General features: G+C 40.7%; 1 protein-coding gene across 1 annotated transcript in view; it reads left to right on the top strand.

Moving 5' to 3' along the window:
- Positions 1–523: 523 nt before the first annotated feature.
- The window catches only part of LOC104469929 (cAMP-regulated phosphoprotein 21-like), a gene marked incomplete at its 5' end in the record, with an annotated part of 41747 nt that continues 24611 nt past the window's right edge, over positions 524–17659 (top strand). Inside the window, 4 exons of the mRNA XM_010084676.1 lie at positions 524–693; positions 2130–2234; positions 4452–4718; positions 10577–10703. Coding sequence (XP_010082978.1) covers positions 524–693; positions 2130–2234; positions 4452–4718; positions 10577–10703 — 669 coding nt within the window. The remainder of the gene's footprint in view (positions 694–2129; positions 2235–4451; positions 4719–10576; positions 10704–17659) is intronic.

Raw genomic sequence — 17659 nt, 5'->3', positions numbered from 1 at the left:
AGTTTAAAGCCTTCTTGATGAGCCCTGCCTGCTGCTTCCTCTAATTACATAGGGCACAGCTCTCAAAAGTACAGCACTATGTTCTTAGAATGTGTAAATAAATTAGTAACAAGGGTGGGTTTGTTTTTTTTTCCTTTCCATACAAACTACAGTGTGTCAGGAGTAGTTGTGTACAACTGACTGCTATTGCCTGGCAATAAAATGTACATGAATATTTTCTACCTCCAGTGTTTGCTCCAGAATTCAATTTTAGTATTAATTGATTCATCATTGAATGACTTCTAGTAACCATAGCATCTGAATCATCTTATAGCCATGGTAACCTTCCACCCATCCTTGGAAAGTCATACTGCTGAAAAAAATCTGATGTCTGCCTTGCTTGCAAAAACAAAAAAAAACCTGGCTAATACTGTACTAAGACATAGAGCGATGAATACTTTGCTATTGTAGCAGGTCAGTTAAAGCGAGGTTGTGTGGTTCCATACAGAAAAGCGTTCAGCAAAGGCAGGGTCTTTTGTTCCAGGTCAACCGTTTGTAAATCCTGACGGAACACCGGCAATATACAATCCTCCCAGCGGCCAGCAGACGATGAGGAGCCAGATGGTGGGACAGTCTCAGCAGCAGCCTTCATCCCAACAGCCTCAGCAGGTTCAACAGCCACAGCAGCAAATGGCAAGTCACCTTGTCACACAGGTAGGTGTGGAAATAGAGGAGAAGCTCTTGGGGACACAAAGGATGACCTGAAGGGTAGGAGGGAAGGATGCAGCTAGACAAAATGTCAGGAAGTTCTTTTCTTTTGAAACCAATGGGGCCTGCGATCTGTATTTTCAACGTGAATGAAATGGATGGAGAAGGAAGATTGCTTTTTCAATTCCATCTAAAGGATGGTTTCATTTTGAAAAGGACTGTTAAGCCAGATGGTGTATATCTACATACATTTATTTTGCAAAAAATCACCTGTAAGTGAAAGCTGGAGCATTCCTTCTCAAACTAGTGCAGTCTGTAATTCTCTCCAAAGAGGTGGGGACATTTCTCTGTCTCTTTTGACAGCAGTTCTCCTGCCTGCGCCCCCGGCCATGACCCTGCTCCCAGCTGGAAGCTCTGGAGCCTCGTCAGGAGGGGGGAAGAGCAGCGTAGTCTGGGCACGGTTCCACCGTACATCAGCTCTCTGGCCCCTGGGCCAGCTGTGGCATGTGGCCAGACGTGGCTGAGCATGGGCAGCAGCGTTTGGGTCTGGTTCCAGCTGAATTTTGTGGATAGTGTGGTCCCGGAGCAGGCAGAGGAAACTACTCAAGCCAGAAACCTACGTCCTGCTTACTCACAGAGCAGCCAAGATCTACTATGGTTCTTCTGTGGGTTTATAATTTGGCAGAGTTTCATCCGAGGTTACCCAGAAATACAATGTTTAAATTCAGTGAAGTTGCTTTGATTTTTACTGGGATTTAGGGGTTTGTGACTCTTATTGCTTGATTTGGTCTTAGCAGTTTTAGAATATAGAGGTAGTAAAAAACCTATGTAAGACTCAAGTTAAATGAGAGATTAAAACAAGAGGAATAGTAAAGCTATTCCAAGGTAATAATGCTCTAGAAAATTCTTTCACTTAGATAAACATCTGCTCCAAGCTGACAGGCCCGCCTCTGTTGTTAATTCACAGCCTGTTCTTTGTAAATTGTTTTTTTTTTAGCTATTGTGTTCTGCCAAAGCAGCTTTAAAATCATTATTCCTCTGCCTATGACACACACGGAGTTAAATCAGTCATTATCAGCAGAATTCAAATATACTCTTACACCGTGCTGCTCTTCCATTTTATCTCTGCAAATTAAATGTAGAATCATAATTTGGCTTTGCCTTACATCAGTAATAAGAAGGTGTAGCTGTGGCTTTATTTAATCTATCAGTCATCAAATATATGAAGGTAGACAGGAAAATCTGTAAGAAAGGGTTGTTTGGTATAAGGCTGACATGAAGACTAAAATTGCAGTACCTGGCCTCTTGTATTTGGGCTGGCAGTAAGTCACCTGCATTTTCAGAGCTGTGTTTGTGATCTTTGTTCTCAGTAAGGGAGGTGGTGGTTGTTATCTGTCTCTAATAGGCTGTATTTATCATCTTTCCCTGTGTTTATTTTGCAGCCTGTTCAGGCGATGCAGCCATCTTCTCAGTCAGTCCAATATCCAGCAGTTTCTTATCCTCCCCAGCATCTCCTGCCTGTCTCTCCAACGCAGCAGTTTTCTGTGGTACTAAAGATTTTTTATTTTTTTTATCTTTTTTTCTTCTTTCCTTGAAGTTGGGTGCGTGAGCATGAGTATGCCCGAGAGCCTCTGGGGAGCGTTGCAAGTGGCATTGCATGTGAGAGCCTCATTTAAATCCTCCTTTGCATTTGAGATTGGGTTATCCCCCTCTTAGGTCTGCAAATAATGTAGAAGAGACCTCTAGAAATTGTAATTTTTTAAATTTTATATTATTTTATCAATATCCTAAATCCACTACCTGGATTTATTCCCTGCTGATCCCAAAGCCGACTAGCACTGAACCAGCTGCAGGTGTGGTATGCTCTGCATCATGACAAAGCACCATTGGACATGTGTAATAAAAATAAATAGAGTGCCCTTCTGGAGTCTGAATCTGGCTTGATGCTTACAGAGTTAAGATTATACTGTTGTAAAATGAAGCTGACAGTTTAAGAGGCACTACAAGATTTTTTTGGGGGGGGGGTTATTTTTCTCTCTTGCTCTGGTAATCTTGTTTGTGACTGATTTTTTTTTCCCAAGGTAGAGATGTCACGTAGTTATAGTAAGAGATGGAAACAAAGCTGAATGGATCCTTGCAACTAGAATAATGGCGTTAATGCCTGGTAGATGAGTGGTATTATTTAAAGGGCAATAAAAAAATGTTCTATGCTGAACAAAAGTTGCTTATCTCAGTGCTAAGTCTCTTGCAAAGTGTCTTGCAGGCATCTCAGGTTGTTCTAGTGATAGTTTTAGGAAGGCTGATGCTTTTAGTGGCCATTTTAATAGTGAAACTTCACCTGAATTAGTGTCTTCAATGTACATTGCATTATACACACAATGTATAAATTATAGGGTTTTGAAGCTCTTGGTGCAAATCCAGAGATATTCCAGGCTCAGGGAAGTTTCTCATAGAAACTGCTTGTGGTAATTCGCCATCCAGGTAACAGATATCCTGGTGTTTTAAATAAACAAATTTAGACAGTCAGCTTATGTACCTGAATATGGATGTGGGATGATGGTAAAGTTAATCTTAAAATCTGCCAGGAGGGTTTAAAATGTTGGCCAATGGTGTCTGCTCTCAGGGTGGGAGGGTGAGTCTCTGGCAGTGATTTCCACAAACAAACTTTTTTTTCTCCCCTATTTTGAATTTTCCTGCCAGTAAATACGTTGTGCAGGATGGTTTTGGAGAATGAATGCCACAGGGATGCGAACAAAATCGAAAAGGCTCCTTTTACAAAGAAAATAGCATGGATGTTCTAAGTGAAAAGCATTGTTATAGTGTTTATTCCCTGGCTGTGAGGGCTATAAGGAAGGGACCGTAATCTGCATATTGGCACACGGTGGAGTTTTATGGTGGATTTATTGCCACATAGAGTACATTTTAATGCGGAGTATTTAAAAGTCTTATGATATGGGCACAAATGAAGATGCATAGAACCACATTTGTAAATCTTCAACCTTCACAGAATAAACTTGAGAGTGTTGATTAGTATGGATCTTTTTGCAAGACTGAACAGATACTGTCTAGAATCCTTGTATCATTACCAGCGTGTAATGAGACTTAGGTCTATTGACTTTATTTGGTACATTCATTCTGCCATAGATTTTTTTCCCCCCTCCAGTCAAATAAAGTACTTGTTTCTTTCCAACACTGAATAAAAAGCCTTGAAATAGCAACTGAAGGCTTAGCGCTTTTTTTTTTTTTTTTTTTACCTTCTCTGTGTTTACAACCCTGGATTTTTCAAAACAGTCCAAAAAGGAAAAGGTCTGCACCTGAATCTTCCTGAATTCCTCTTGAGATCATTTTGACACAGGTGAAATTACCAGCATGTGTTTGGCTGAGGAATTCTGTGTTTGAGAGAAGAGGTATTCATAACATTATATTCCTGCCCTTTATATTTAAATGTCTTTTGAACACTTTAAAGTTCGCTTGTCTTTTTGGAATAAAAAGATGGGGGAAGGGTAAAAGCCAAAACGATTGGCTTCTGTACCCAGCGATGCTGTTCACCTTGCAGTTTGGAAGTCTTTGTCAAAGCATTTATATCGATTTTCATGTTAATTGCTTCCATTTTTTTAAATATCCATGCAAAGTTTGGCATGCTTTTGAGCTGAGTGATTCCTTTCCCTCTCCTGTTCCGTTGGAACACTGTTTTATTTTGCTAATTTGCGTGTCTGCCGCAGGCATCATGTCTACATCATTTCCTATCACCTTCTGCCCTGCAGCGAGATGACATGACAGCCCAGTTTAACCAGATGAGTTTAAGTCGTCAGTCATCAGGAGACAACCCTGATTCGCCTTCCGGACCTGTCTACCCGTCGCCTCTGCTGCAGCAGCCTGCCCAGCAGCCGGGTTACATTATGGCTTCCCCAAGTCAGCAGCTTCCCCCGGGAGGTTTTACAGGTTCAGGTCCACCAGTATCCCAGCAAGTGCTGCAGCCACCGCCGCCACCGCCCCAGGGCTTCGTGCAACAACCGCCACCGCCTGCTCAGGTAGGCAAAACCTTTGCTACCAGTTTGGCTTGGTGCGCGTTATAACATCATAGAGAATATTAAAAAAAAAAAAAAAATCAGACTCTAGATATTTTTTTTTTTTCTGCTGGTAAAAAGCTTAGCAGATTTTTTTTAGGCAGCAGGAAACTTGAAAAGCCTCTGTCGTTTCCTGGGTTTCAGCAATTCCTTCCCTATCCTCAAACCATTTTCTGAATGTATGTTCATACTCCAGGACACTTCTGCACATGAATATGAAGGAGGAGGGTGAGTAAATATCCGTAGTCCTTTTTCCCTGTCTATATACCAAAAGAGCAACACGCATATCAGCCCAGGTAGTCGTTAATCATATTTAATTGACTTGAACATGTGAGATGTCACAGATCAGTAACTTTAACTGTCTTCCTGAAGACTGATTATGTTTTACTGTTCACTACCAAACATCCCTACTTGTCTCCTGGGTGCCTTTACAGAATATTGAAAGTGATTACTGTCAAGAAGTAAAATGCACAGATGACTTTCTGGCCCATTTTCGAGGCATACACTTTAAAAAGCCAAATTTCTTTATCCAGTTATAGGTAACTTCATTTAAACTCTACTTTAAAATGGTATTAATAGTATTTACCTTATTTTCATTTTATCCTCTGGAAGAAAATATATAAAAAAATAAAGTAAAAAAAATTCACAATTCTTTTAATGTATAAGTAGTGTTAACCGTACTGTTTTGGTTTTTTTTGCCACTTCTTACTGCAAATCTCCATTTGTGTTTGTTAATGGGATTCTGTATTGTGACAGTAATGAAGAATTTATACTGTTATGTTTTCAGTGGGCTAGAGATCACTAATTAACAATAAAAGAAATCTGAAGACCCCTGAATGCTCCCATCCCATAGAGGACTGTGACAGCCATAGTTTCTGTAGTTAGAAACTATGCAGCCATTTTTTCTGAGAGATGGCTTGCAAAAAATAATTAAGGAGATGAAGTGTTCAATATAATGTGATTTTTTTAAAACATTAGGAAGGAAAAACCAACCTGAAGAGCAGAATCCCCTGATGAATCCATCTCCCTACTTAGAATGTATTTCCTAAGCAGAGGCTGTCCAGGCTTCTCTTCTCATATTCACCCCCCTGGTGCCCTCAAAGTTTTCAAGCATCATTTAATCAAACCTCGTGACACTTCTAGTGAACCAGATAAATGTGGGCACCTCCCATTTTACAAGCTGTCACCGCAGCAGGTGAACTGATGCATTTACCAGCCAGTGTTTGCTGTGGGAGCAAAAGGGGTGTAGCATCATGCTACCTGGGGACCCCGGTCCACCTCCTCTCCCTCCTCAGGTGAGACCAGCTTTGCATCCCACCCTGGGGTCTTCTTCAGAGGACAAGTGATGAGGAGGTGCCTTTTCATATATAGGCTGCTGTGGAACCAGTACCGTACTGGTGTGTCTAACGGCCACTGTGTGTCTGTCCGTACCCCAAATACGGTACGTACAGGCACTTTTCTCCTATGTTGTGACAAAGAGGAAAGTTACCAAGGGCAGAAAAAGCTCTTTTGGGTTTTCAGCAACTTCAGTGATTTCACTGGGGAATGGTTTGTCCTCGAGGGGGTGTAGAAAGGTGAGAATCTCGGCACTGTCGGCTTCCTCTGCATCTACTGGACTGTGCATCATTTGTCTCCAGCTTGTCACTATTCCAAAAAAATCCTTGTCAGATGCACAGATGGGAACTTCTAATTGATGATGCAAGTTTTTAATTCATTCTTTTCAGCTCTAGAATGTGGCATGTTGGTTTGGGTACTACTTGTAGCATGTATATGGCAAATAGGGGATCTCTCTTATAAAAAGCTGAGTGAGGCCTTGGGAATTAGGAGTTCCTCTGCCCTAACAGCTCAGCTTTCTGTGCAGAGCAACTGGAACCTGACTCTCTGTCCTGCCTGTGGCAAAACTTCACTGTAGCAGTGGCTATTGGCAATCTGAATCACTTGTCGCTCTGTTGGGCTTAGATGCCATAGTAAGGCTGCTCTTGGATTCCAAAGCAGGTGGTCTGAGGCAGGCTTAAAAAAAAAAAAGAGAAAAGAGCAATAAAGATTGTAATGCATGCATAACATTATGTGATGCATTAATCATTGCAATGCGATCAATGTAACGGCACTTCTATATCTCAAATATTCCTATTGAATTTATATGAGTAAAGAAGAGGCTTGACTCTAATGGCTAATTAGTTCCTGTAAATGCACTGCTGATAAAGTTCTAGTAGGATGGCTGTGGTGCCCTGTGTGCTGTTGAAAATAGCAGTGAAAACTCGGGTGGAGGTCTTGTGGGTATGATCGTTTCCTTTGGGAGCTGGAAAGAGGAGAAGGAAATGCTCTCCAAGCCTACAAACCCAATTGTATTGCATTTAAATTATTAGCTTCTGTATTACAGTTCAATTAAACGTGGTTCTACCACTGCTCTCCAATATTCTCTTTCCCAGTTTGTGTCAAAGCAGAAGCAGACTGAGTTGGAAATGACATGCCTAAGAACTGGTGAGAGGACCCCTTGCGTTTCTTTTGATGCTTCTTTTATTATAGCTATTGCCCAGCTTGATAACAGAGTCATGATTTATTAACCTGAAAATAATGATCTGTCTTTGTTCAGCCAGCTGGGAAAAAAAAACCCAACAAAACCGAAAAAACAAACCCCACACCAAACTCCCAACCATTAGTCTGGCTCTGTTGAAAGGGACTTTTAGCAGCAAATGCCTATTTGCTTTCTGTATCACAGATAGCAAATGTACATCTTTACTTTCTCTATTCTCTTCTATTTTCAATTTTCTTCTCTTTCCAGTGGTTCTTCTATAGCACTTACAGGTCCAGGGTCCACAGTGGGTTTTTGCAGCACTCTGTTAATGGTGCTTGTCATTGCTCTGCCTCTGCAAATGGAGAAATGGGAAAACTCCAAGTACTATGCCAACGGGAGAGGATATACTCCCTTAAAAGTTACGTACTGTCACCTCTAACTCATTCTTTCTGGAAGGTATACAGAACAAATGATGCCCAAAAATGAGAATGCATGAATTCTTGGAGAGGCTTGGAGAAGTAATACACACGTTGAGGGATTTTTCACCTGAATTAATTTTGTGTCATCATTAATTTTAGCTGTCTCTTTGCAGAAGCCTCTTCCTAGAGAGTCCATAGCTGCCCTAAGACAAAATCTTTATTCATAGCATGTCTCTTCTAGGAAACTTGATATGAAGAAGGTTGAGGAGTCACTGCAAGTGAATGGGTATTTCCTTGATGATCTCAGGAAATGATATTGAAGGACATCCTACAGTTGTTGTACACAGGCCATTATTGGTTGTTACTGTTATTGTAATTGTTATGGGGGTGGAGGGGGAAGAGAAAAAACCTTGAAGAATGACTGATCCCAGTCAGTTATATAGTGTGAAGAGATGGTACCTCCATGTGTCCATACATCACTGTGGTTTCTGTTGTCTTCATTCCCACTTATGCAGCTGTAGCTGCCATTAGCCATAACGTTAGCAGCACTGAAAGGGAGAAAACCCCTTGATGAACTCTGAGCTCTCATCTGTGTGATAAAAATAAATGTGTGTTTCCAAATTACTCTGAATGTTTCAGTGTACATGTATGTTTCTGTGCTAAGCATGTTCAACTACAAACCTTACTTCAAAACCTGTATTCCTTGGGCTATGTTTTAAAGTTAATACCTACAGAATCTTTCCACAAGAGATAATTCACATTGTTCTTATACGCTTGTGTATTTTCAAATATCTAGGGGCTTGTCTGCAGAAGGAAAATGAGGAAGTTGAGGTTAAATCCAATAAATTTAAATTATTTAAGTGAGATTAAGCTGCTGCCAGGAGAAATGAGAGTTATTTCCACAGGGTTTTAATATTCTTTAATTTGTAGAATACGGTAATAGAAAATAAAGGATTTTTGAGAGGATGTCTACTCTATTCCCCTGCTTGAAGGCAGGATCAACTATTTGCATTGACTTCACTTAGGCTGAGTCTTCTTGCTTCTCTCAAGTCTCTTGTTGTAGAGTCTTGCTGAGAGCAAGCAGGTTTCCACAAGATGAGTTTATCACACTAAACTTGCCTGATCCATGATTTACACTGCTATTATGTTTAAATGTGTCTGGGTCAACTTTCCTGTACTTTGTGGCTTTTCTTTGCAGAGAAACAAATTCATCATGGTTTTGTCTATGCATTTTGCTTTTGTTCCTTTAGTCTCTAACAAAACAAATGACTTGAGGGCAGGCTGGAGCCATCAGGTGTCACTTGGTATTATCTGGAGGGAGGATAGGTTACAACATTTTCCAATCGAACGTTCTGGTTTTTTTGGTATGTGAGTCTGGCTGATATTACCAGGGGAGGAAGGGGAGGCGATTTCCATTGATTGAAAAGAAAATTAATAGACCTTGAAGAATGAATGACAGGTGATACTGACTGTCAGTCAGTCTGGGGGGGTTCACTTCACCAGCAACACTAAGTCCGGCTTTGTTGATCCTGATGCTTTTCCCACCAGTTACCCATTCAGTAGTCTTCTACTTGCCCAATTAGCCATCCATACCCGCTTCTTGCCTAGACTTTTGCACCTGTATTCTTTCTCATCTGACATGATCTCTAGGAAGATTTTTAATCTCACTTATGAGGTCCTAGCAGTGTACAAAAGGATGCAGTTACCTCGTACTATATGGGTGATCAGGTTCCAGGAACGCTTCCTCCATGCAAATAAAAGTGACAAAAATAGTTCTTATTTTTGCATGAAAAAAAAACCAAAAGCATTTGGTTTGACTCTGCATATGTCCAAGTAGGATAAATGCTACACACAATGGAGAGAAAAAGAAAAATTGTATGTTTTATAAAGAAATGCTGACAGATGTGGTAGAAGTTACGAAAGGACCAATGTTCTCCCAAGCCTGTGTCACTCTGCAGTTTGTTATCGTATGCTGCCAGACTCTGTCAGGTACTTACAGCATCCACTGCAGCTGCAAATAAAAAATTTTTAGTGCTTTGAACTTGCCAAGGGTCAGCTGAAAGCAGTTCAGCTCAAATGTCTCAGTAACGGTGGTATAGCATGTATAGGAACAATCTGTAGCTCCGCTCACCCTCAAACTTCCATGTTCCCATGTGACAAGGGGATGTAGTACATGCTGCTCTAGAATGACAATAATAATAGAAAAAAGAAGCCCACCAAGCAGAACTTGCTGACTCAATGCCTACCCTCAGCTCTTGCAATAAAACAAGTATAGTTGGGTTTTTTTAACTGTAATTTTACTACCACGAAGCGCAAAAGAGGCTTTACAGGGAAACGCTCATGTAAGGAAAGATGTAGCTGTTAAACAAAAGCATTAATTTAATCATGGTGTCTTATGAGTGTTAAGGGCACACACACTCCATCTTTCCCTCTATCCCGCTTCTATATATTTTTACTCCAGGCCATTCTTCTCTTCAAATTGAGTATTTTCTCCAGAGTTGGTTTAATGATTCAACACGTTGTCTATAGTACACTATGTTAATGTGGAAGCTGTTGTTTGCATCCATTTTTCTGCAGCTGTTGATATTTACTTTGATTTCTTTGGTATATGCATGTAACTTTTCATGCATTCTGTATGTTTTTGTCTTTCAATTAAAATTCTTTTTCTTCTGTTTCTTGAAGTATCTGAGAAGAGATTTGGATACTGATAGACCTTTTCCTAGCAAAGCTGGAAACAAGCAGAAGTTCTTGAAGAGACACAACACAAACCTCTTACCTTTATTACTGTTATCACTAATATGCTTGACTTGAGCTCTTGCTGCCCTTCCAGTTTTGTTTTATTTTGTAAATATCTGAGCTTGAGAGCCTGCTGTTCTCTTTCTTTGCAGATGCCAGTGTATTATTACCCATCTGGTCAGTACCCTACCTCAACAACTCAGCAGTACAGACCCATTGCCTCGGTTCAGTACAATGCACAGCGGAGTCAACAGATCCCACAAACTGCACAGCAAGCAGGTATTTCCATCTGGTACTTATTTCTTCAACTGCTTGCAGGGCCTTTGCTGGTGAAATCTGTTGGTTGTGGGTGAATTTTGAATTTGAACAGCACAGGAGAAAGCTGGTCGCTGCTCTCTTTGAAAATACAGTGAAAATGACGAATTGAGAAGCATGGAGATATGGAGCAATGGAAGAACAGAGGTTGTGTTCTCCACCACTGCTGTCCTGCACATGGTGCTGTGTCCTCAGGGTCCACACTCCACATGACAGGGCACAGAGAGAGCCAGGAGGGAACTGGTGTTGAGTGGTCACGTTGCATGTTCAAGCCAACATGTCTTTCATCATGCAAACTCCCCAGGTGTTTGTAGGACTGTATATGGTGGACAGTGTGATGCAGAAGGGGCCGGTTGTGCTCCATCACGCCCTTCTGCTCTCCCTGAGCCCAAGGAATGGCAAGGTGGTCTGTGTGCCCATCAGGACCAGCTCCCCGTAGCGACGTGCAGCTGGAAGGGGGGCCGTTACACTGTAAGAGAGTGAGTAGCAGGTCTCACAGTGAACCGGTCTCTTTTCCTGCTGTGTCACACCACTCCTGATGGCACCAGAGGAAGAGGGACATAGACTTGAGTTTGGGGGAGGCAGGGGTTGTGCTCATTAAAGGGTCGTCACATTTCAAGGGAATAAACAGTTCTGCTGTTTTGGGAGATGTTAAGTTGTTGATTGTGTGTTTCTTTAGTGCACACCTCATAGGGTGTCTCAAACCGTAACTCCAAGATGGGCTTGCAGTTACAGACGTGCAGGTAGGACAAAGCATTCATCTTGCTCTCTGGGTTTGGCGGAAACCCTTCTGAACGGCAAAGCAGGTTCCCTGCAAAGGCATTGATACAAAGGCCTTTTAAGAGGCAAGTCAAGAGCCCAGATGTGAGACATGAACAGGACTTACTGGTTCTTCCAGCCTGTCAACCTGTCTCTGTAAGGTGACTGCTGGTAATTTTGTTCGCACTCTCTCGGGCGCTCAGGGAAACAAAGACACAGCAAGCACAGCTAGAACTGAGTAACTGGTTACTTTTTTTTTTTTTTTAAGCTGTTCTATGCTATAATAAAATCAGTGTTGTCTTGGTCAGTGTCACGGTGGCTGGCTGTATCTGCTTTCATAACTTTGCATTTATATATTCCTGAGAGAGAAAGGGGTGAGATATTGCATAAAGGTCATCTGTCTCTTCTGGCTTCTCCTGCCTGACCGTCTGGTACTGTATTTATTATCTCTATATGGTGGGTCTTTGAACCTGAGTGCAGATCAACTTAGATGATATTATCTGGGTCTCCTGTGTTGTTATAAAACCATATCTATCAGTTTAATGCCACATCTATAGCATAGTGGAGATTATGGTAAATGAAGTGCATAAGAGATGGTCTGAAACACTTAAGGGATGTTCTGGAGAAGGTCCAGCTATTTGATCTTGAGGACATCCTAGTTTAAATAAAAATATGTTGTAGCACAGGAGCTGTTCTGTTTGAGTACAGACAGTGCAGAGATGCAAATGCTGATTTTGTTTCTTTGTTTACTGTGTCATTTTCCATACATGTTTGGAAAACATGACTCAAGGAGTTTGTGTAAAACCTCTAGCACATCAGTCTTTGCCTTTTAATTCACTCTTTCAGCTGCCTGCTCGGCTGGAAACATTATTCTTATCTCTTTAAAAATGAAAACATTGTGACTGCAGCTTAGACTCCCTGCTGTGGCAGTGAATTTGAAGCATTTAGCTATTCTCAGAGCTTGAGACTTGGCTGAGAACAGATTCCTCGAGGTGGTTCATCCCTTCGGACTCACATCCATCCTGTCCGAGGGTGTGCTAGGCATGCCAGGAAGCAGCTTAGAGTTTCCTACAGATCTTTTATTGGAGATGGTGTAAGGATCATGTGAATTTATGTTCCACTGCATTCCTTGGCATTTGGAAAATAACTAGCTTTCCAAAATGTCACATTATTTGTACTCATATAAAAGAGAAATTAAAGTATAGGAAAGTATTTTATTTATTATTTATTTATTATGCTGCAGATTTATTGCAGGAGTTCACTGTGAGCACTGAGACACTAAAAAACCAACTGATTCAGTGACGGTTTCATGCCCAGTGTCACTGCGTCTGCTTTTCTTCCCATCAGCCTGCCCACACATGTACATTTTTGCTCCTCGTGTGGCCTCAGCCCACCTGCAGAATCCTCATCTCTTTTGGCAGCTCTTCAATGTCCGGTAGCTGTTTGCTGGTCAGGAGACTGACACCACAGCAAGGTGACTGGTGGCACCTAAACGGAGCAAATGACTGCAAGCTCGTAACGCAGCTTTTTGACGGGAAGGAGGTGAGCTGGGGTGCTCCTTGCCTCTTTTCAAGCCACTTTAGAAATGTCGTGTGTTTGCAGCTTCCATCTCTCTGTCAACTGCGAAAGAAATTAGATTGAAAGCTCAAAAAGATACTCTGAGGGTTATTTGAGGGAAAACTGGCAGAGTAATGATGCTCATTTTTCCTTCAGAAACCAGTTTTAAAAAAACAAACCACAAAAACACCAAAAAACCCCGTTTAAATCTTTCTAGAAACTTGTACACTACTGAAAAAAACAATCAACATACAAGCGTTTCCAATTGCAGTTTCCCTTCCCGTGCAGACATAGCTTCAGGTGAGCAGGCTGGGCAGGAACACGAAGACATGAAGGAGAATAGCGCAGGTTAGGAATATGGGGGATGGAAAGGTTGGAACAGATGGGGAAGGAAGCGGATGAAAAGTTGATTTCTGAAATGTTTTCCCTAAAGACCTCGCAACCCTTGCTGCTGCTTTGGAGAGAGGATGGCTGCAGGCTGGCTGCTGGTACCTGCCACCTGGCTTGTACAGCAGTGGGAACAGGGCGGCAGCCCAGAAAATATTAAAAGGAAAAAGTTTGCCTGCTTAGAGGAGGTTTTTGGAAGCTTTCAAAGCAGCAGCCAGGAGTTCAGGTCTTCCTTTCCCCCCACGTCAGGCTGCAGAGGTCAAAGTTTGATCTAATGCAAGCAATTTGTTTTCATTTTTCTTAGAAAAGGTCTCCTCGGGAGCAGAGCGATATTGATGACTTTTCCAGCAAACAGCTAAAGTAAAATGTCAGCACAGCAGCTGTGGTGGCTCAGGGAGCTTGTGCTCTCTCGTGGCTCTGGAAGGAGAGCAATATTGAGTTAAAATGGCTCCAGAACAGAAAAAAAAAGATGAGCTCACCTAAAATTAGATTAGAGCTCTGGCAGCAATAAATCATTTGGAGAAAAGGAAGATAACTTTTTTTGTGTGTTTATTTAACTTGTTTGTTCTTACTTTTTTTTCCTTAAGTGTTGGTTTCTGTGAGAACGTAAGTGACCCATTTCTGGCAGAAGCCTGGTACAAAGAGTTGTCCATGAAAATTTTATAAAAAACCTCTGCTGTTTGAATTACATTTGTTTCTTTTCAAGCCAAAATGTCTTATTTCACAGCATGAAAGCACGGTCTGTAAACAGAAATACTTGTATTTCAGTCAGATACATAGTATTGTTGCTCTTCTTCATTATCTTCATCCTTGTGTCCACCCCCACGCAATTCAAGGTTTTTCGAAGCGTTGCCATTGACTGAGCGGGGACAGGGTCAAGCCGGTGTCTGTCACACCGTGGCATGCGTAGAATGCGGTAGGTGAGTTATTAGGATGTGTTCAGGCAGCCGTTCTCAAAAACAGTGAGCTCATTTTTCAAACTGCTTGGTTCTGTTGCTGTTAACTCATTTCTGCAGTCCATACCAGATGATACTTAAGATACTGGGAAATGCTCAGTTCTGTAAGCACACAGAAGAAAATACTGGTTTTGCGTTCTCATCTAGCAGTGCTCTATAAATTTAATGTCTGGCATCATCAGTATTTCGTTCTTCAGTAATTATCTCTATATTAGTAGTGTCAAAAGCTTTCAATCCTGGTTGTGTTTGAATAGAAAAATAGAGATACATTGGTGATAAATCAGTAACGATTCGTGTTTTATCATGGTAGAAAAAATCAGCAATGTGTTATTTTATATCTGTGTTTCTTTATTTGCTTTCATTAGAGCAAGTGCTGTGCGCTTTGAGGATTTTTCATCTTTAAAGTGCTTCATAAATGCGAGCTGTATAAGTACACGAGTATTACTTTGGGATAAGCAACTGTTCTTATTGGCGCTTACAAATTAACAATCTGCAACAAATTACATGATTTTTTTCCTGCTTTGGTTCATTGTTGTATGTCTGCCTCATGCATTCCAGATAATTTCATAGCACAACAGCAATTCTATGGATAAAATAATATTTAGATTCTCGCTTGGGCCGTAGTTCTAAAAGGCAGTGAGCTTGGTTGATCACACAGTTCTAGGGTAAAAAGCTGTGGCGTGTGTTCAGCATCAGTAATGAAGACCATCTTTTGAGGAGATGAAAGCTAAGACCTATAGTATTAGGTTGAAAAAATTTTCCAGTCAAAAGTTTACACTATAGTATTTCTAAAGAAATTAAGATGGTATTTGGCAAAATTGGATGGTCTTTAATTCCTGCAATTAATGTGATGATTTGAGGATTTCTCATATATTCGAGAATCAACAAGTGTTGGCATTAGAACTTGTTTCCGTGCCTGGATAGCACGGGAAGGCTCAGCTTGTATGGGAAATGTCTGCTTTTTGCTAAAAGCAGAATAATTGGTGGTTCCTTTGGCAAAAGGAAGTTGTTGTGTAAGGAAAGAATATATCTGAACACTGCTTGAATGCAGAGTCCTTTCTTAATGAGTATACATGGAGATTCTGTAAACAGCAAATGTTTGTCTTGAAGGAAAGATGATGGAGTGCTGCATTATTAGTCTTTACAGCTCCCAGTAAGGATAAAGAGGTAATCGTCTCTTTAATGCATCTCTGAAACAAATTTTAAGTGAAGACAAAATGTGCCTTAACAGAGTCCATAAATTTGTTTAGGTAGAAAACAGAGTCAAATTGACAATGAAATACTGAATTTTTTCTTAATTTAATCATTCAGGTGTCAGCATAATTGAAGAGCGTTACTTCGAGGCTCTCTCATCCTCTTTGTCTCCTGAAAGGATTTGTCACTATAAACTGATACTGAGAGAAAAAGAAATGGGGGAAGGGAAATGTGCAACACTAAAAATAAAAATTGGTTTGTTAGTGTGGTCATTAGAGAAATAAAGATTGCAGCTTTCTACCTTCATTAGCAACATGACAGGAGCTCATGGTCCATGATAGATTTGTTTGCGTAATTCTGTCTATAATTTCTGTGCTTATATAAACACGAGCAACTTCAATTTTTAAGTATCTAATTATCTGAAGAAACTACTTCTCCTACAGTAATTGCTTACTGCACTGTTGAAGCAGATTTGTTCTGAAGGTGTCCTTCTGTGGTTAATGCTATATATATATATATATGTTTTTTTTTTCTTTCAGCAGATACTGCTGCTCCTGAAAAGCATTGCAGAGGGGGATTTCTCTCATTTTTACAGGGGCTTGACAGGAGCAGGGTGGACAGAGCCCTACTGCATTAGACACTTGAGTGCAGCACTGCGTTCATTGATGTCCATGTAAGGCTTTGAAATAGAAAAGCATTTTATGAAAAAGCAGGGCCAGATCAACAAATTTTCAGTTCAAAATCATGATGTTGAAGTGATACATGACAATTCTATTAGTTTCTGTCCAAGTATGTGGTGTTTAAGTTGCCCAGAAACTTAAAGCTTTAACTCAAAGCTTCCATTTTGGCAGTACTGAGTGTCTCAGACCAAGAGCATCCGTAAGGCAGAGCCAAGCGCTCCTCCTGTCAGCTGCCTTAGAGACTTCTTCTGATGGCTCTGCCATCTCTAGCAAACCTCGGGGAATGCTCTTCAGGCTTGTTTGGTTTTTATTTTTTTTTCCTAAATCACATCTGGAGGAGAAGGAGCCCTTGTTTTCTTGGTTTTGTTTGGTTGGTTGGTTCTTATTTGATTTTATTATCTGGTTCCAACTTTAGGTGTTGCCATGGTATGAGAAACTCGGATGTCTTGGTCTTAGAGGGTTTTAATAAGGGTTTTAACTCATGTTGTGTACGGCAGGAGAAATGCTCACCAGGATCTCTGCTCTTCAGGGATGTTCCCCATCTTTCTTACAGTGCTTTCTTTAAAGGTTTGAAGGAACAGACAATTAAATGCATGAAAAAGAAGGGCATAAAGCAAGAGACTCACTTAGTTCTGATTATGTATTTTATGTTCTCTTTTTGCAAGTTTAAGGTCTTGCTTTTATAGTATTTCACAATTGTATATGGCATATGATTAAGATTAGCTCCAAGTCCCGTCCACCTTCTCAGTTTTCCTATTAGCTGCCCATAGGGAGTTTCCTCCCTGGAGATTTTAACCCTGGCTTCATTAATTTTCAGAAGCTTACTGGGAGACCCAGGACTTCTTAAATTTGTAGTCTTAGGAACACTAAATCCTGTTGTCTTCTGACATGAAGCAATAGTGCTGCACTAGGACTGAACCAGCACTCAGATTTACAGAATCTCTGTAATTTAAATTAATAGCAGAATTAATGCTCTCACACTCCCTGCAGCATACTTGATTCTAAAAATTAAAAGGCAAAATCACTTTTGTCAAAAAGCTTTGTTCTTCCTCAAATGGCTTGCTTAATTATTCAGTATTCACACCAAGAGAGAGCAAATATTGAGGGAAGAGAACAGTGGTAGGCTTGACAGCCATAAGAGTCTTAAGACAGGCATTTATTTGTGGTTTTCTTTCAAGGCTTCTCAAGTTTAGTTCAACTTGTCTAGCACTAATTAAAATCTAAGCCATTTCTAACAGTGTTCCTAGGGTTTCACACTAAAATACAGATTTTTTTTTTTCTTTTTTCAGAGTATTAGTATGTGTTAATCTCATGTCAGTGAATATACAGGAGCAAGCAAAGAGAGAAAAGATTTCTAACAGCATTGTGCAGTGGATAAGACTTCAAA

The sequence above is a fragment of the Pterocles gutturalis genome, unplaced genomic scaffold (assembly GCF_000699245.1).
Source record: "Pterocles gutturalis isolate BGI_N339 unplaced genomic scaffold, ASM69924v1 scaffold6630, whole genome shotgun sequence".
Taxonomy (NCBI): domain Eukaryota; kingdom Metazoa; phylum Chordata; class Aves; order Pterocliformes; family Pteroclidae; genus Pterocles; species Pterocles gutturalis.
Note: the sequence above shows the minus strand (reverse complement) of the source record. Positions and strands in the feature narration are given on the sequence as shown.